The 20,356-nt window shown below is 43.3% G+C and overlaps 1 protein-coding gene across 2 annotated transcripts in view; it reads right to left on the reverse strand.

The window, feature by feature from the left end:
• polr1a (RNA polymerase I subunit A) overlaps positions 1 to 20,356 on the reverse strand; it is a 139,239-nt gene that overhangs the window by 109,906 nt on the left and 8,977 nt on the right. For both annotated transcript variants that reach the window (XM_078223480.1, XM_078223491.1), the window contains exons 4-10: positions 18,679 to 18,783; positions 13,140 to 13,225; positions 9,557 to 9,675; positions 7,880 to 7,966; positions 3,578 to 3,686; positions 2,855 to 3,020; positions 1,506 to 1,676 (exon numbers count right to left, since the gene is read on the reverse strand). In XM_078223480.1, coding sequence (XP_078079606.1) covers positions 1,506 to 1,676; positions 2,855 to 3,020; positions 3,578 to 3,686; positions 7,880 to 7,966; positions 9,557 to 9,675; positions 13,140 to 13,225; positions 18,679 to 18,783 — 843 coding nt within the window. The remainder of the gene's footprint in view (positions 1 to 1,505; positions 1,677 to 2,854; positions 3,021 to 3,577; positions 3,687 to 7,879; positions 7,967 to 9,556; positions 9,676 to 13,139; positions 13,226 to 18,678; positions 18,784 to 20,356) is intronic.

Genomic DNA, 20,356 nt, shown 5'->3' on the forward strand with positions numbered 1-20,356 from the left:
AGGGGAGCATCTTTAGAGAAAAAGGAAAGCTTACTTCACTTTTGCTCATCCTGGCAGGAAATCTAGAAACACAAAATTTCATCCAATCCACCCTTCTGCAGGTGAAGTGGACTCTTCACTAACTATCTCGACTGAAACTGGATATGGTTCCAGTTGTTTCTGGTGCCCAACCTAACTGACGTTCCTCACACAGGCATTACTCAACATGGTCTGTGCAGGAAGATAGCCCGCGGGATTTTGTCATTACCCAATATCCTTGCAGGGACCAGTGAATGTGAACAAAGGGAAAAAGGCTATTTCTCCACTTCATTCCCCAGGCTACTGGGGATAACTGCAGCTCCCCACTTCCCCAGCAGAGATCAGCCAACACAAAAAAAAGTAGATCCACCCTTGTTTAATCGACTTAAATGCCATGGCATCCAGTTTATTATTCAAGCCGACGTTCACACGAACACCTAATTCTACAAAAACAGACAGGAAGCATGTAGTGCAGATTCACTTTAAACAGTATATCAAAAGTTTTATATTACTGATTTGGATTTTAATATAGGAGGCATGGTTAATAAGTTTGCAGATGACACCAAGATTGGTGGCATAGTGGATAGTAAAGAAGGTTATCTCGGAATGCAACAGGATCTTGATCAATTGGGCCAGGGCTGACGAATGGTAGGTGGAGTTTAACTTAGATAGATGCGAGGTGATACATTTTCGTAGATCGAACCAGGGCTGGATTTACTCAGTTAATGGTAGGGTCTTGGGGAGAGTTACAGAACAAAGAGATCTAGGGGTACATGTTCATAGTTCCTTGAAAGTGAAGTCACAGGTGGACAGGGTGGTGAAGAAAGCATTCGACATGCTTGGTTTCATTGGTCAGAACATTGAATACAGGAGTTGGGACGTCTTGTTGAAGTTGTACAAGACATTGATAAGGCCACACTTGGAATACTATGTACAGTTCTGGTCACTCTATTATAGAAAGGATATTACTAAACTAGAAAGAGTGCAGAAACAATTTACTAGGATGCTACCGGGACTTGATGGTTTGAGTTATAAGGTTTATAAGTTATAAGTTTCCTTAAATCAGACGGCCCATACTGTACACAATACTCCAGATGTGATCTCACCAATGCCTGTCTTAGATTTCTTCCTGTCTTAATGGTAAGTTTTGAAAGTTGCAACAGTGAAGGATGTCCAGTTTTTGATAGCTACTGTCACCAGAACAAACTACTGAAGCCAGTTGTGAGAAGCTTGTTAAAGAACAAAGAATAAAGAAAATTGCAGCACAGGAACAGGCCCTTCGGCCCTCCAAGCCTGCACCGACCATGCTGCCCGACTTAACTAAAACCCCTGACCCTTCCGGGGACCATATCCCTTTATTTCCATCCCATTCGTTAAATTGTTAATTTAAAAAAAAAATCTAATGTCATGTTTGGTACAAGCAATCCAATTAAAGTAGCAAGGCAGAGCAAGATAGATTGCAAACATCGCTTCAATTTCTAGCATACCTGACGGATACCTGGAAATTTGTCAGTAATCAGCTTGTCCATATCGCTGTCGAAAACAATGTTGACGTGGCTTTGAAGGTGTATCCAGGCACTGTAGAGCTTATCTGTCAGTGTCTGCCCAGGAATACTAGATAAGAAGGCAAGGTCCATCCTAGCTGTCGTGTCTTCTGCCTGAAAGTTCAGTGAACAGTGTTTGTAGTAAAGTCTGTCACTTCTCTGATAGAAGATCATCAAACCAAATTCCTCTCTCCACAGATGCTGCCAGATCTGCTGAGCATTTCCGGCTTCATCTGTTTTAATTTCAGATCTCCGGTGCCTACAGCACTTTTTTTTGGGCTTTAACTTTTTTTTTAAACTGCAACATCTCTAGTGTGCACAGATGTCTCTGTCAGCCTCCCCCTCACCACAATCCAAATGGCCACTCTGTGTGTGAGAACCATGACAAATGAGGTTGAGCCTCAGTTCATAATGCGAATGGTGAAACAACAGACCCCCATCAGACAGCCAAGTACACACACTGCCATCAAGGATCAGCAAATGCAGATCAGGAGCAACAACGCTGGCACAGTTTTTGTTTCCCCAAGGAGCACCCAGGCCAATTGCAGCTGATTGCTGACTGGGACCCGGGTTCAATTCTGGCCTTAGGTGACTCCACGGCGTTTGCACATTCTCTCTGTGTGGGTTTCCTCCAGGTGCTCCGGTTTCCTCCCACTCTCCAAAGATGTGCAGGTTAGGTGGACTGGCCATGCTAAATTACCCTTTAGTGTCCAAAGGTTAGGTGCGTGGGATGATGGGGATAGGGTGGGGGAATAGGGCATGAGCAGGGAGGTTGTGAGTTCTAGGTAGAGTTGTCTTTTGGAGGGTCAGTACAGACTCGATGGGAAGAATTACCTCCTGCTGCACTTTAGGGACTATCGTTACAAGGGGATTTGACAGCGAAGATCAGCTATGATCATAGCAAATGGCAGAATAGGCTGTGGGTTCATATGGCCTACTCCTGCTCCAATTTTTATTTTCTTTATGTGCACAAATGCATATATCTACAATGAGGTCTACCATTTCAATTCAGCATCAAACTTGATATTGCTGTTAGCAATATCAAGGAGTAACCTGTTCAACATCCAACACTACCAATGTCAACAACAGTTAGCTCCAGCTATCAAAAACAATGGATTTCAGAGTGGATGTGACACTTTGGGCCACAAATGCTGTTAGACACACATCTTTGCACTGTTCTACCAGTGCACAATGCAAAGTTGTACAGCTATAGTTAAAATGGACTTTGTTATCAATCTCTAGCTTTCATTTATTTAAACAAACAAAGAAAAAAAACAAGTCTATATTCTTACGACCGGTGTCTTTAATATATCCTCAGTCTGAATGGACTGCATCTGTTCCTGTGCTATTAAAGCCAAAAGCTTGTGTATCACTTGAACATCCTTCATCACCGCTTGTAGATTAACCGTTTGACCATTGGTGAACATCTGGTCTCCAAGCCGATTAATTGGACGAAACCTACCAATTGCAAAACAAAAAGGGATAATGCTGCATCGAAACAAAAACCGTGCTGGAAATCCTTTGTGGCATTTTATACCAAGAGGAAAAGAAAGGTTTCCCTTCTCCATTAAAACTGCTTTAGTTTTTGGATAGTGGAGAACGTGGAGTGAGTGCTGCTGGAAAAGAAAGACTTTTTCAACAAGTTTTTCGCCTTTCATTCATTGGAACAGGCAGGAAATATCAATGTGAAGGAAACAACAAATTTATACTGTATAAGAGAGAGCTTGAGGCCACACCCTATCAGAATCCACTTATCAACCATCCAGTACCCTCCTCTCATACAATATAACATTGCTGTTTCTCCTAACATTGATATTCCTGCTGAGTGGAAGACAAAAAACTTTGACAATAACAAGTCTCTTTTCAGCAATTAAACAAATTTCAAAAATTATGAATAACTCCAAGGACTGTGGGCTTGAAACAAATAAATGTCTTTATCATGAAAGTAGTTAAATTAAGTTATCGCTTTAAGGTGCAATTTGACAGGACAAATCGTCCCTTCGAAGTAGTCTTACCTGGAAGGAGGTACCACAACTACATCAAGGAAAAACATGTCCAGGTTCCAGCCAATCTTTGGGTTTTGATGCATCGTCAAGCCAGGAAATAGATATTTCAGGAAGAAGCCTAATAGAAATGATGGATTGGTTTTAAAGAAGGATAAGAAAGCACATTTTGGATATTTCCCTGGGCATTCTTTGAATGTGCATCAGAAACTTTCAAAGGATTTTCAGTAAAATTGCTTCTGAATTTCTAAAGTCGCACTTCAATTTCAACATTATGTCTATAAACAGTCTGCCCGCCTTGTTAGGGCAACACTACAGAGTAGCGCATTAGCTTTAGACCGTCACGGTGCAAGTTTGAATCCATTCAAACTAATGGTACGAATGGCTCCTTTCTACACTCACTCCAAGTGCCCTGAACAAGTCAAATATGAATATACCAATCAGTTCATGGTGCACGTGCATAGTGCAAACGCTAACTTTTGGGAGGAGATAGAAGTAATGTCCTTGGACTAATAATTCACAGGCCCAAGCTAATGCTCTGGGGAAATGGGTTCAAATCCCACCACACCAATTTTTAAAAAATCTAGAATAGTCACAGAATCAAAGAATTATAACAACACAGAAGGCGGCCATTTGACCTATCTTATCTGTGTCCGGTCTCCGAATGAGCACCTTGCCCTGGAACAATTCCCCGTCTTTTCCCCACTACACTGCACACTTTTTTCTTCTAATTCCCTTTTGAACGCTTCAATTGAACTTGCCCCAACACACTTTCAGACAGTGCATTCCGGACTCCAACCACTTGCTGCATAAAAAAGTTTCTCCTCATATCACTTGTGCTTCTTTTACTAACTACTTTAAATCTGTGCCCTCTCATTCTCGATCCTTTCACGAGTCAGAACTGTTTCCCCTGCCTACTCTGTTCAGGCCCCTCATCATTTCTCTGTCAGATCTCCTCTCAACCTTTTTTCGTGAAGGAATACAGTCCTAATTCCTCCAATCTTAACTTCACCACTGAAGTTCTCATCCCTGGAACCATTCTCATGAGTATTTTCTGCAATCACTCTAATGCTTTCACATCTTTCCCAAATTGCAACACCCAGAATCGAACACAATGCTCTAGTTACTTATACAAATGAAACATAACCTCCTTGCTCATGTGCCCTATGCCCCTATTAACAAAAGTGAGGGTACTATATGTGCTTTATTAACTGCTCTCTCAAACTGCCCTGCCACCTGAACTATCCTCTTCACAGTTCACAATATTTCCAAGTTTTGGGTCATCTGCAAATTTTGAAAATATGCCCTGGACACCAAGGTCTACATCACCAGTCCCAGTATTGATGACCATGAAACTCCTCAGGGAGGCAAGAGATGGAATTGCTGGGCCTCTAACAAAAATCTTTGTCTCTTCACTGGACACAGGTGAGGTCCCAGAGGATTGGAGGATAGCAAATGTGGTCCCGTTATTTAAGAAGGGTAGCAAGGCTAACCCGGGTAATTATAGGCCGGTGAGCTTGACGTCCGTGGTAGGGAAATTGTTGGAGAAGATTCTTAGAGATAGGATGTATGCGCATTTAGAACTGAATAATCTCATTAGCGATAGACAGCATGGTTTTGTACGAGGGAGATCATGCCTCACAAATTTGGTTGAGTTTTTTGAGGAGGTGACAAAAACGCATGACAAGGGAAGGGCCGTGGATGTCGTCTATATGGATTTTAGTAAAGCGTTTGACAAGGTCCCTCATGGCAGGCTGGTGCAAAAGGTTAAATCTCACGGGATGAAAGGTGAGCTAGCTAGATGGGTGGAGAACTGGCTTAGCCATAGAAAACAGAGGGTAGCAGTGGAGGGGTCTTTTTCCGGTTGGAGGCCTGTGACTGGTGGTGTTCCGCAGGGTTCTGTACTGGGACCTCTGCTGTTTGTGATATATATAAATGATTTGGAGGAAGATGTAGCTGGTGTGATCAGTAAGTTTGCGGACGACACAAAGATTGCTGGAGTTGTGGATAGTGATGAACATAGTCAGAGAATACAGCAGGATATAGATAGGCTGGAACACTGGACGGAGAAATGGCAGATGGAATTTAATCCAGAAAAATGCGAAGTGATGCATTTCGGTAGATCTAATGTAAGGGGGAGCTATACAATAAATGGCAGAACCATCAGGAGTATAGACACACAGAGGGACCTGGGTGTACAAGTCCACAGATCCTTAAAGGTGGCAGCACAGGTGGAGAGGGTGGTGAAGAAGGCATATGGCATGCTTGCCTTTATTGGACGGGGCATAGAATATAAAAGTTGGCATATGATGTTGCAGCTGTATGGAACGTTGGTTAGGCCACATTTGGAATACTGCGTCCAGTTCTGGTCGCCACACCACCAAAAGGACGTGGAGGCTTTGGAGAGAGTACAGAAAAGGTTTACCAGGATGTTGCCTGGTATGGAGGGTCTTAGCTATGAGGAGAGATTGGGTAAACTGGGGTTGTTTTCCCTGGAAAGACGGAGGATGAGGGGCGACCTAATAGAGGTGTATAAAATTATGAAGGGCATAGATAGGGTGAACAGTGGGAAGCTTTTTCCCAGGTTGAAGGTGACGAACACAAGGGGTCACAGGTTCAAGGTGAGGGGGCAAGGTTCAACACAGATGTCATGAGGACATATTTTACACAGAAGGTGGTGGGGGCCTGGAATGCACTGCCAAGCAAGGTGATTGAGGCGGACACGCTGGGATCGTTTAAGACTTATCTAGATAGCCACATGAACAGACTGGGAATAGAGGGATACAGACGAATGGTCTAGTTGGGCACATAAGCGGCGCAGGCTTGGAGGGCCGAAGGGCCTGTTCCTGTGCTGTATTGTTCTTTGTTCTTTATCACTGATTGTTGTAAAAACTCATCTGAGTCACTAACGTCCTTACCCAGTCTGGCTTACATGTGACTCCAGACCCACAGCAGTGTGGTTGACTCTCAACTGCCGGCTAAGATGGTGTGGCAAGCCAATCAGTTCAAGAAGATTTAGGGATGAGCAAAAAATACTAGCAACACCCAGATCCATGAAAGAATAATTTTAAAAATTGACCGTTTCAGACCACGAGGTTGGATGGTTGGGAAGTAGGGGAATTTGTAAGGGCAGTCCCAAGAAAGCTACACAATGAACCCACGCAGTGTTATGCCTGACTTGCGAGTGCTCTTCATACAATGAGTGTAAAATGTTCAACTGCTTAAAAGTGGATATTACTGGCTTTGAAGTGGACAAAATAACATTTACCACTGGAGGACTATTGAGGAACATTTCACTTCCATCAATGCCATGCAGTATAAGAGAAAAATGTGTTTTGCTGAAAATCAAAGCACAATGCAGCCAACTACATGGTGCCTGCCAGTAGTGGAAGACATCAAATGGACACTGCATGACCTCAGGTTGTAAATTTTTTAAAATTCATTTGTGGGACATGGGCGCTGCTGGCTGGCCAGCATTTATTGCCCATCCCTAGTCACCCTTGAGAGGTTCTGGTGAGCTGCCTTCTTAAATCGCTGCAGTCCATGTTCTGTGGGTTGATCCACAATGCCGTTAGGGAGGGAATTCCAGGATTTTGACCCAGCGACTGCAAAGGAACAGCAATATATTTCCAAGTCAGGGTGGTGAGTGGCTTGGAGGGGAACTTGCAGATGGTGGGTGTTCCCATTTATCTGCTGCCCTTGTCCTTCTAGATGGAAATGGTCGTGTGTTTGGAAGGTGCTGTCTCAGGATCTTTGGTGAATTGCTGCAGTGCATCTTGTAGATAGTACACACTGCTGCTACTGAGCGTCGGTGGTGGAGGGAGTGGATGTTTGGTGCCAACCAAGAGGCTGGTTTGTCCTGGATGGTGTCAAGCTACTCGAGTGTTGTTGGAGCTGCTCCCATCCAGGCAAGTGGGGAATATTCCATTATACTCCTGACTTGTGCCTTGTAGATGGTGGACAGGCTTTGGGGAGTCAGGAGGTGGGTTACTCGCTGCAGTGAATGGACTGAAAACAAAGCCGAGGTATCTGTAAAATGAGGCGCTCTGCTATGGATTGCTGGCCTTACCTCTTCTCCTCAGCACCAAATAATTATTATCTCAACTCATAAAGGGGAGGCTGTAAACACTGACCATCAGAAAATGCATTGCAGGCAGGTTGGCATTCAAAAAGAGAAAGGCCTGTTTATTCTTCAATCAGAATTGTTCACCTCAAGCACATCCCCCAAATATCCTTTATACATAACGGAGTTCTCTCTCCACCTCCCCCCCCGTCTCTCGTTGGTTCCCCTAAATGCACTCATAACACATTTACCTTCACTTTCCCATAATTTCACCATGTGGTCTTTGGCGGTGGAAGGAGTCAGAAATCCTCGTTTTCCAAATTGAGAATCGTCAAGACCTTGTCAAACGGTACAAAAAGAATAATAAATGTTTGCTCACAAGTGAATGACAGAGAAAAAAAATAGTAAGAACTTGCATTTAAAACGCACGTTCTCAGCGTGTGGCAGTTAACGTCACAGCTAATGAGTTACTTTTGCAAAAGCACCTACTGTGATGTAGGCAAACGTGACAAATATATGCACAGCAAGATCCTATGAACAGCAATGTGATAAATGGTCAGTTAATCCACTCTTATCTATTCGACCATAGCCAGTGCATGCCCAGCAATGGCTTCTCTTCCACATTTTAAAACCCTTTCTGCCTCACCAACATATATTTTCTACAAACCTTTTAAACCATACATCTCCCCCGGCGACCCACCTGTCCTGAACACTCCCTTCCTCTGACCTCTTATGAGGTCACCCTTTCCAATGAGGTCATGACCTCCCCCCAACCCCCACCATTGGCTTCATCCTCCTCGGATCGACATTTTGGAATTGAATCCTTCAACCCTTTTCGCTGTTCCATTTGCCTCCTCGCCTTTCACAAAGTTTTAGAACCACATTTCCTAACATCTCCTTCTTTGGCTCGCAGTCAGATGAGACCTTTGGGAAATGTTTTGGAATGGCGGAATATAAATTCAGGTTGCTCATGATGTTGTTGATCTGTTCTGATGGTGTTGGTTGCAGAATGGATGTTGACCAAGAGAACTCCCTGCTATTCTTCACCAACATACAATGGACTCTTCTACATAACAGGGCTTTAATTTAATATCTAAACCACAATCAATGTAGCAATCCAGCAGCATGATTATGAACTCAGGTCTTAGGAGCACAACTTCCAACTCAAAAAGCTGGAAGTACCACAAGCAAACTAAAGAATGACAACAAAAGGAATAAAACAAACTAAATGAAATGGAGCTCTGACGAAGTGTCATCACACTTGAAGCATAGGCTCTATTCTCTGCTGTCAGACCCGCTGAGGTTTTCCAGCATTTTCTATTTTTGTTGTTGCTTATAAAACGGTTTCTCCATCTCCCACTTTGCTATTGTAGGAGGAATATTCTAACAGATAATGCAAAGTATTTTAAAGCTAATAAAGGAACTGGCTAGTGAAAGACCGAAAAGCAGAACAAAAGCTAGTCAGTTAAGCTACAATCAAAGTCACTTCGAAGTCAGTGCAAATAGTCTCAGGGGTGCAATAAAAAAACATAACTCTGAAGTAAATGCATAAAATACTAGAAATACTTAGCTGGTCTGGCAGCATCTGCAGAGAGACAAAAAGAGTGTACATTTCAGGCAAGACCTGCTGAGTATTTGTAGCATTTCAAGTTTTTATTTCAGATTTATGATATCTTATCGTATTTTTCTTCAATGTAACTCCAGAGTTAGGTCGCAAATCCGACTGCCTAACAAGTAAGAACATGTCCAGCAGATAGTCTGCCAGCTGTAGCACACTACTGGTGCAGACAAATCCACAATTTCTAATGGGTCTTCTGGAACTTCTATTAATGTATCTTTGACATAATTTAACATTACCAGGGAGCTCCCATCCACCCTCATCGTCTGTGGAAGATGTGGTGCACAAGTAAGTTACAGTGCAGACTCACCTCCACTGTCTTCCACAACCTGGTCTGTATCTTTGTTCCTTTTGGCTTTCAGAGCGGCTGTGGGGTACGTCACTATTAGTTTGCTGTTATGTTCCTTCCGCACAATTGATTTGCCAGCTCTACAGTGAAAATGAACAAGAATTTTTATGTATTGGAGAACTTCATTATCACCTCATTCTAGTCAGCAAACACAATCAAAAATACATTTGGTGACTACAATTAAATGCATCTGAAGGTTAACTGGAAACAAACAATGGATTGCTTCAGATCAGTAATTTTCCACTGCTTTTTTTTTAAATTGTTAACATGAATTTGAAGAGGGTACATCTCATTCTACTGTTCTGTCTATTCCTCTCTTTACAGTTCTCCCTGGGCTACATATCCCAGGCCTACAAGAGCACAGTCACACTTCACAGTGCGCAATTGTGTCCTGGAATTAAATCTTCGTTCCAAGATGCTTCATAGAAATCATAGAAACCCTACAGTACAGAAAGAGGCCATTTGGCCCATCGAGTCTGCACCGACCACAATCCCACCCAGGCTCTACCCCCATATCCCTACATAGTTACCCACTAATCCCTCCAGCCTACGCATCTCAGGACACGAAGGGCAATTTTTAGCATGGCCAATCAACCTAACCCGCACATCTTTGGACTGTGGGAGGAAACCGGAGCACCCGGAGGAAACCCACGCAGGAGAATGTGCAAACTCCACACAGACAGTGACCCAAGCCGGGAATCGAACCCAGGTCCCTGGAGCTGTGAAGCAGCAGTGCTAACCACTGTGCTACCGTGCCGCTTGGTTTCTCATTAACAGCACAGGTGTGGCCACAAGGTGAAACCTATATCCTCTCCCTGCTAAACTCTGTGGCTCCTTACATCAAAGCAGTGTAGCAACTGACTAGATACACAGACAAAAGATGCAGCTACAAGATGCACTGCAACATCTCACCAAGACTCCTGCGACAGCATCTTCCAAACCCACGACCTCTACAATCTAGAAACCCAAGGGCAACAGATACATGGTAACTTTTCTTCTCTCTCAAACCAGCTTTCTAAGAAGTTTAATGGTCACAAGTAGGCTTACAATGAAGCTACTGTGAAAATCCTCTAGGCGCCACATTCCGGTGCCTGTACAGGTACACTGAGGGAGAATTTAGCATGGCCAATGCACCTAACCAGCACATCTTTAGGACTATGGGAGGAAACCGGAGCACCCGGGAGGAAACCCACGCAGACATGGGGAGAACGTGCAGACTCCACACAGACAGTGACCCAAGCCAGGAATCGAATCCAGCTCCCTGGCACTGTGAGGCAGCAGTGCTAACCACTGTGCCACCCTGCCGTCCTTATATTGCTGATTAATTCACCTGATGAAGGGACAGCGCTCCGAAAGCTCGTGCTCCAAATAAACCTGTTGGACTTTAACCTGATGTTGTGAGATTTCTTACTTATTTGCTGTGTCTCCAATATGAGCACTTTTCTATGTGCCCCTAAGGACCCTACATTCCTCCATTTTCTGAAGTCCTCTGATGTTTGTCTGCCCACCACCTGCTGCTAGATCCCTCCTCACATCTTCACTGTGGCTTTCACTAACATCCCTATCTTGCCCACTCTAGATTTTCAAAATTTGCATGCCACCTGCAACAGCTGCAGGACTACCCATCCACTATGGCACACCCTCCTACTGCACATCCCCGTAACATTCACTCCACGAATCCAAGGTTCTTCCTCAATCATTCCATTGAAATCCCCAACTTCAGTTTAGCTATACACTGTATGAACAAACTTTAACCCCGAAATAGCTCTTTAAAATAAACCTTATTTCTGCTTTGAGTTAAGCTTTTAGAACTAAATTACTCCTATTAAACTGGTGTGCTTTGTAATGGTGGTAACCACTGCATTCGTGTATTGCAGAATTAAGGCAGATTGCAACGCCAGCAAAGATATAAATAACAAGAGAGCCACAAAAATAAATTCCCATCAGTTCCCAGTGAGTAAGTCATTAGAGCCTCAAAGATGCATGGTTTAATGATCTACTTGGTGCTGAACTATTTGACCTCGGATGGAGCAACAGAAGGGCTGCAATAACTGACTCCGTCCCTAAAAGAAAGACAAAAAAAAACAACTGACTTTGTAAAGCCATGTTTCGATATAACATTTACTGCTAATTGCAGCACATTGTGTTTTTGATCACAGGGTTGCTTCTAGGAGACAGAATTCTCTCTGCACATTAATGCCTGATGGAGATCTTTCTGTCAACAGCAGCTGACATGCTATCTCAGGTAATAACAGATCTTAACTACCTTGTTTCTATGTTACAGCTCCCCAAACCTCTTCTTTACTTACTTACTTCACCTCTTACTTCTCTATTAATGATGATTCAATTATACCCTCATTTTAATGGGTAGATCGAAGAAATGAGATTCCTCATTATTAGATCTCCTGCTGAATCTCTGGTAACCTGTAATACTACCTTTAAAACTAGTGCCAAAGACACAATGTAAATCAGAAGGAAATCAGGAAGAAATCTGTCTGCCTCAAAAAAACATTAATGCAGATTCTATTCCTTTACTCGTTAATCATCTTCAAATGCCTCCCTACAGAAATTTTGTGAACATGAGCAAAAATGCAACAAATAATTGCATATTGCTGAAAAAAGACACATCAAGACTTTTTGTCTTGCACTCATCAAAACAATTTGCAAGAATACCAGATGTAAAGGGAACAACAATTTATACTTGATGAGAAGAGTGTTGTTTGGCAAGTGGACTCTGATTGGTAGAGCTGTTGCAATGGAGAATGCATCAGTTAAATGATGACTGACGGTTAACCACCAAATTCTGTTTAAATTCAAACCGGGGAAGGTTGACTCCGATTGGTCAAGGCATTGCCTGGGGAATGAAACCCAAGAATGACCATCGCCTATTTTGTTTAGTTGAAATAGGCGCAATGTACACGTGTTCGTTCTGTCGGCAAAGAACAGTGCTTTGTGTATTAATATATGTAGCTTCTGGCACATGCAAGTGCGTCACATTGCAAGCCCAACTGATTATCTTGAATTAGCCATCAGCATAATTCTTAGCACGCTCAGGATTATTTAGCAAATGTTGCCCAATCACGGAATCACATCTAACAGGGTGGTTGGGTATGGTCAACACTTTGCCTGCTGCAAACAGGCAGAGAGACACATTGTTCTCAAGTTCATTCACCAGGCCATTCAGAGCCTACCTGCCTGATTTGAGTTTAAACAAAGCTGGGCACTTAACTGTCATTCATCGGTTAACTGGGGCATTCTCCATAGCAACGTCTCTACTAATCAGAGTCCACTTGCCAAACAATCAGCACACTCTTCTCATGAAGTAGAAGTTGTTGTTCCCTCAATTACATTTGATATTCTTATGAATAGTCCTGATAAGTGCAAGACAAAAAACTTCAACAACACCTGTTTGTGTTCCAGCAATACTCCAGTTCTGTACCACTAAATAACTGCATATTAACTGACAGTTACCATATGCTTTTATTCCAATGCACAAAGTAATATCCACCCCCCCTCCCCAACATTATGGAGATAATTCACTTACTTGCAATTTGGACATTTTTTTGATTTCATGAAGTTTTTCCAAAAATCTGCTATTAGTTTACCCTTGCAGTCACTCACATTTTTCACCTTGTAACAAAACAGAAGCATAAATATGTGTTAGCATTAATATTTTAAAAAACTTGAAGGCAATTTTTTTTTTTAATTGCTGGCTTTACTATTTTTCTGACTTTTTCTTCACTTCTGCACTCGCTTATCCCTAAGTGCTGATGTAGGAGGGCTAATTAAAACAATTAACAGTGGGTTTAAGAACACTAAACAATACTGACTTAAGAGTGAATGATCTTGGGCTATGGAGAGTGCTGACAAGGGCTGTTGCTATAGAAGACAGCTCTATATGAATAACAAGCATTTCTCATTCAAAACACATACTTTGAGTTTATAAAATGGATGCAGTTTGTGAAAGCTTCAGCCAATGGCAAAACACAGCAGGGCTTGATGGATGAGGCAGGAGATAGGACCTGCATTCCAGAGGACAACAGTTCCACTGAAAGCAGGCTACATTATCAGCAGTTGTGAGGAACAAGATGGCTACTAATGCCAATTTGATGAATAGAGCTATACAGCCCCAAGCTGATGACGCAGGTAGTAGGCAGATACAAGGGATTTCTCAGAGTCGGATGAGTGTCACGTGGGCTCAATTTGGTGGGAATCATTCTCACATCTCACTGTCCAGCATTGTGTTGCTGGGCTACAGAAGAGGGGTACGTCCGTAATTAATAACAAATGAAATCCCATGATATCAAGATGTGTATTGTTATTGGCTGGAGCTAATGACAGGATGTTTATTGACTTATTTGTATTCATGTTTATTGGATAATGCCCACTGGAAAGGTGCGCAATATGATTTGGTAACTGTATAATTGTCCTTGCGAGGGGTTTGTATCTTAAAAGTGACATTCGGCTGCCCGCATTCTATACCTTGAGTGCTGGGCTACCTTATATCATTCTCCCATTCGATCATTTGGTTAAATAAAGTCACGTTTTTAAATCAGTACTCTGTGTTTCATTAGTCTCTATATTATCTTAAGTTTAGCAATACATAGCCTTGAGGGGAAAACCCCCGTCAACCCCCATTTGGAAAACAGCAAATGTGACGCCACTGTTTAAAAAAGGAGGTAGACAAAAGGCGGGTAACAATAGGCCGGTTAGCTTAACTTCTGTAGTAGGGAAAATGCTTGAATCTATCATCAAGGAAGCTATAGCGAGACATCTGGGTATAAATTGTCCTGTTGGGAAGACGCAGCATGGGTTCATGAAGGGCAGGTCATGTCTGACTAATTTGGTGGAATTCTTTGAGAACATTACATGCGCAGTGGACAATGGGGAACCTGTGGATGTGGTGTATCTGGATTTCCAAAAGGCATTTGCCGCACCAAAGGCTGCTGCATAAGATAAAGGTGCACGGTGTTATGGGTAATGTATTAGCATGGATAGAGGATTGGTTAACTAACAGAAAGCAAAGAGAGGGTAAATGGGTGCTTTTCTGGTTGGCGATCAGTGACTAGTGGTGTGCCTCAGGGATCAGTGTTGGGGCCGCAATTGTTTACGATTTACATAGATGATTTAGAATTGGGGACTGAGTGTAGTGTGTCAAAATTCACAGATGACACTAAGATGAGTGGCAGAGCAAAGTGTGCAGAGGACACTGAAAATCTGCAAAGGGATATAGATAGTCTACGTGAGTGGGCAAGGATCTGGCAGATGGAGTGCAATGTTGGTAAATGTGAGGTCATCCATTTTGGTGGGAATAATAGCAAAATGGACTATTATTTAAATGGTAAAAAATTGCAGCATGCTGCTGTGCAGAGGGACCTGGGTGTCCTTGTGCATGAATTGCAAAAAGTTGGTTTGCAGGTACAGCGGGTAATTAAGAAGGCAAATGGAATTTTGCCTTTAATTGCTAGCAGGATAGAGTTTAAAAACAGCGAGGATAAGTTGCAGCTGTATAAGGTGCTGGTGAGGCCACACCTGGAGTACCGTGTACAGTTTTGGGCTCCTTACTTGAGAAAGGATATACTGGCACTGGAGAGGGTACAGAGGAGATTCACTAGGTTGATTCCGGAGTTGAGAGGGTTGGCTTATGAGGAGAGACTGAGTAAACTGAGGCCATACTCATTGGAATTCAGAAGAATGAGGAGGGATCTTTTGAAACATATAAGATTATGAAGGGAATAGATAAGATAGAAGCAGGGAAGTTGTTTCCACTGGCAGGTGAAACTAGAACTAGGGGGCATAGCCTCAAAATAAGGGGGTGCAGATTTAGGGCTCAGTTGAGGAGGAACTTCTTCACACAAAGAGTTGTGAATCTGTGGAATTCCCTGTCCAGTAAAGCAGTTGAGGCTACCTCATTGAATGTTTTTAAGGCAAGGATAGGTAAATTTTTGAACAGTAAAGGAATTAAGGGTTAAGGGTTATGGTGAGTGGGCGGGCAAGTGGAGCTGAGTCCACGAAAAGACCAGCCATGATCTTATTGAATAGCGGAGCAGGCTCGAGGAGCCAGATGACCTACTCCTGCTCCTAGTTCTTATGTTCTTTTGTCAACAGTGCCATCTGTTGATATCAGATAAGAATAGAAGTTCCTCCATGTTCAAGCAGCCTAATGGCATCCATAGATTAAAGTCATATGCAGAAACAGTCACTTGAACAAAGTACAATGGGACTGCAACCACCTACAAGACAATACAAAAACTTCCCACTTATAACAGAACTTTACTGTCAGGATAGGAATAATATACACCCCAGCAGATGTTGAGAAAAGGAGGAAAGTGATTGAAGAGGTAGGTTTAGAAAAGGCACTCAAAAACCAGAAGTGTAACAAAGGTTTAAGAAAAGCATTCACAATGGTTGATCTTCTGGTCCCGCCAAAGTTGACCCTCCACAGCAGGTTCCCCAGCAGCGGGGCAGGCGAGCCTGCAAAAGCCTGTGGACTTGGGCAGGACAGAAAGATACTGCAGGCAGCCAATGGCTTGCTGCATTCACCATGGGAAAACCCCCCACAGCACGAGTTGGGGGGTGGTGGGGGGGGAAGAAAATCCCAGCAGAAGTATTTGAACATAGCAACTGAACAGAACTCAGAACAAGAGACCACAAAATTGGAAAAACTAACTCAATTACTGAATCACTGAATTAGTGAAGAAACTTACCACCAGTTCAAATCTCATAAAATAGTGAGACAGAGTATAGTACGATACAATATCTTTGGCTATTGTACTCAACATCTTCAATAATCCTTTCTTTCCACTGAAGTTTGTGATTTAGGCTGGGGTCATACTGGGAAATATTTTAAGCTTAAGTCATGGTACATTTGCCATAGTGAAGGAGAAAGCGTTATCAAGTGAATGAAACAACTGCATGTTCATACACCATCTAAATTTCCATTATAGTCCAGCTCTCAAAGTAACTAGCCAAGGATGTGAGGTAGAAATTATTAATTAAGAGGAAAGAAAAGCAAGGAAGAAACCTTACTTTTGCATTCATGATCTTTCATTACCACAGGACTTCATAGCCAATGAATAACCCGGATAAGTGTGTGGTGATCCATTTTGGCAGATCCAATGGGATGAAGCAGCAGTATAATATGAAGGGTACCATTCTTAGCAGTGTAGAGGATCAGAAGGACCTTGGGGTCCGGGTCCATAGGGCTCTTAAATCGGCCTCGCAGGTGGAGGATGCGGTCAAGAAGGCGTACGGCGTACTGGCCTTCATTAATCGAGGGATTGAGTTTAGGAGTCGGGAGATAATGCTGCAGCTTTATAGGACCCTGGTTAGACCCCACTTGGAGTACTGCGCGCAGTTCTGGTCACCTCATTACAGGAAAGATGTTGAAGCCATTGAAAGGGTGCAGAGGAGATTTACAAGGATGTTGCCTGGATTGGGGGGCATGCCTTATGAGGATAGGTTGAGGGAGCTTGGTCTCTTCTCCCTGGAGAGACGAAGGATGAGAGGTGACCTGATAGAGGTTTACAAGATGTTGAGAGGTCTGGATAGGGTAGACTCTCAGAGGCTATTTCCAAGGGCTGAAATGGTTGCTACGAGAGGACACAGGTTTAAGGTGCTGGGGGGTAGGTACAGAGGAGATGTCAGGGGTAAGTTTTTCACTCAGAGGGTGGTGGGTGAGTGGAATCGGCTGACGTCGGTGGTGGTGGAGGCTAACTCGTTGGGGTCTTTTAAGAGACTTCTGGATGAGTACATGGGATTTAATGGGATTGAGGGCTATAGATAGGCCTAGAGGTGGGGATGTGATCGGCGCAACTTGTGGGCCGAAGGGCCTGTTTGTGCTGTGGCTTTCTATGTTCTATGTTCTATGAATATTTTTTAAGGCGTAATCAGTTTTAATGTAGGAAAGTGCAGCTCTGCAACCTGTTGATGCACAGCAAGATGTCAGTAATGAAATAATAACAAGATATGGCTTAAATAAATAAACAAGATAAATAACAAGATAAGGACTTGTTGGGTGGGATTGTTGTCGGTGCAGACTCGATGGACCGATTGGCCCCTTTCTGCACTGTAGGGATTCTATGATTCTATAATCCGTTTTTTTCCAAGATACCAGAAGTCTCCAGCTCCTCTTGCCATGAGACCTTGCGTATCTACCGGAGGGCATCTGAAAAATAGCACCTCTCACAGTGCAGCATTGCCTTTGTATTGCACTGAAGTGTAGGCAGAGATCATGTGATCAAATCCCTGGAGCACGGTTTCTGACTCAAAGGTAAGACTAATATCTGTCACCTTCTCACCTCTTCTTTCAACCTTCTGCTAATGTTTTCCTGACGTCTTATTTTATTGTCCTCCTCATTGGCCTAGCTTTCGATTTGTTTGAGCATTAGCAAACTTCAAAATTTCACTTCCCATGTGCCCATGTTAAATATCTGCAGATACCAAACACAGCAGTGGATTGAATGCTCCCATCACCAATTCTCTCCAGGTCATCTCCAATGTGAGAAACAGCAGCTCTTCCCTTTATTCTTTCGTGATGCCTGGGCATCGCTGGCAAAGAGAGCATTTGTTGCCCAACCCCAAGAGTCCCCGAGTTGAATGGCTTGGCTAGGCCATTTCAGAGGGCAGTTAGGATTTAGATACATTGCTGAGGGTTTGGAGCCACATGTAGACCAGACTGGGTAAGGATAGCAGATCCGCTTCCCTAAAGGACATTAGTGAACAAGATGTTCAGTACAGCAGGGTTTCAACAGCAATCGATGGCAATGACAACAGCTGTCACGGCTGCCATCACTGAGACCAGCTTTCAATTCCAGATTGACTAATGGAATTCAAATTCAACCAGCTGCCATGGTGAGATCTGAGCTCATGTCCCCAGAGCATTAGTCGAAGCCTCTGGGATAGTAGTCTAGTGACATTACTAGTACACCAGTTTCCCCTTGGTTCTTTGCTTTTGCCCAACTTCATTTTCTTACATCATACAGCTGAATTTATGTAATGTCTTATTGAACGCCTTCTGAAAAGGCAATAGGCACATTAACGAGTGCCGGCACAACAGTGTTTATGAACAGTTTTACACCTACCAGTGAAGTTTTGCAATCCACCCGATTTTTCAGCACAGTTTGCGTATGTTCATTCAGTGCTGTCTGGATTTCATCCACTGTGGCCTTAACATTTTTCTCCAGCACCTGCACAAAACGGAAAAATCAAACCATAATTTTATAATATTGCAAATGTATTCGCCCCTCTTAAAAGCAGTCTTTGTTGCAATAAAGGCAAACATGACAGCCAACCTTTTCACAGCAAGATCCCAGAAACAGAGCCCAATAAACAACAAGATTATACTTCTATTTAATGCATTTAAAGAACAAACAAAGAACAAAGTACAGCACAGGAACAGGCCCTTCGACCCTCCAAGCCTGCGCCGATCATGATGTCTGCCTAAACTAAAACCATATGCACTTTTGGAGTCCGTATCTTTCCATTCCCATCCCATTCATGGATTCATCTAGTTGCCCCTTAAGTGCCGCAATCGTACCTGGTCCCATCACCTTCCCGGGCAGCGCGTCCCAGACATTCACCACCCTCTCTGTAAAACTCTTGCCTCGCACATCTCCTCTAAACTTTTCCCCACGCACCTTAAACCTATGTCCCCATGTACTTGACTTTGCAAACTTAGGGAAAAGCATCTGACTACCACTCTGTCCATGCCACTCAATCTTGTAGACCTCTATCAGGTCATCCCTCAACCTCCATCGTTCCAGTGAGAACAAAGCAACCTCTCCTCGTAGCTAGTACCCTCCAGACCAGGCATCATCCTGGTAAACCTCTTCTGTACCCTCTCCAAAGCATCTACATCCTTCTGGTAGTGTGGCGATCAGAATTGTACACAATATTCTAAATAAGACCTAACTAAGGTTCTGTACAGCTGCAGCATGACCTGCCAGTTTTTATACTCAATTCCCCGACTGGGATTCACGGGACGTGGGCAGCACTGGAATGCATGGCAATTATTGCCAATCCCTTAACTGCCCTTCAGAATGAGGGTGGTGAGCCACCTTCTTGAACTGCTGCAGTCCATGTTGTGCAGATACACCCACAGTACTCTTAGGAATGGAGTTCCAGGATTTTGATCCAGTGACAGTGAAAGAACGGTGGGGATATATTTCCATGTAAGGATGGTGAGTGGCACATGGAAGAGAACTTGCATGTGGTGATGTTCTCCTGCATTTGCATCCCCTTGTCCTTCTGTGCGATAGAGGTTATGGATTCACAATGTAGCTGAAGAATTTAAATTCAATTAATTAAATTTTTAAAATGGCCAATTAAAAGCTGGCATCAATAATGGTGACCAAGAAACTACCAGATTTTCTTAAAAACCCATCTGGTTCACCTTCAGTCTTTACCTGGTCTGGTCAGTAACTACTCACCCATACCCACTCTTTAGTGCCCTCTGAAGCCACCTAGCAAACAACTCAGTTTGATCAAACCACCATGAAAAAGTCTAATGAAAACCTGTCTTAGTGGTAGTGAATTAGTTCTGCGGAACACCTTTGCTCAGTCTGCAAACATGATCCCAACCTTCCTGTTGCATGCCATTTTAACTCAGCATCTTGCTCTCATGCCCACATGTCCATCCTTGGCCTGCTGCAATGCTCTAGTGCAAGCTGGAGGAGCAGCATCTCGTCTTCCACTTGGGCACGTTACAGCCCTCAGAACTCAATGCTGAGTTCGGCAACATTAGATTTTGACCCTTTCCCT

Source organism: Mustelus asterias, chromosome 1 (assembly GCF_964213995.1).
Source record: "Mustelus asterias chromosome 1, sMusAst1.hap1.1, whole genome shotgun sequence".
Lineage (NCBI taxonomy): Eukaryota > Metazoa > Chordata > Chondrichthyes > Carcharhiniformes > Triakidae > Mustelus > Mustelus asterias.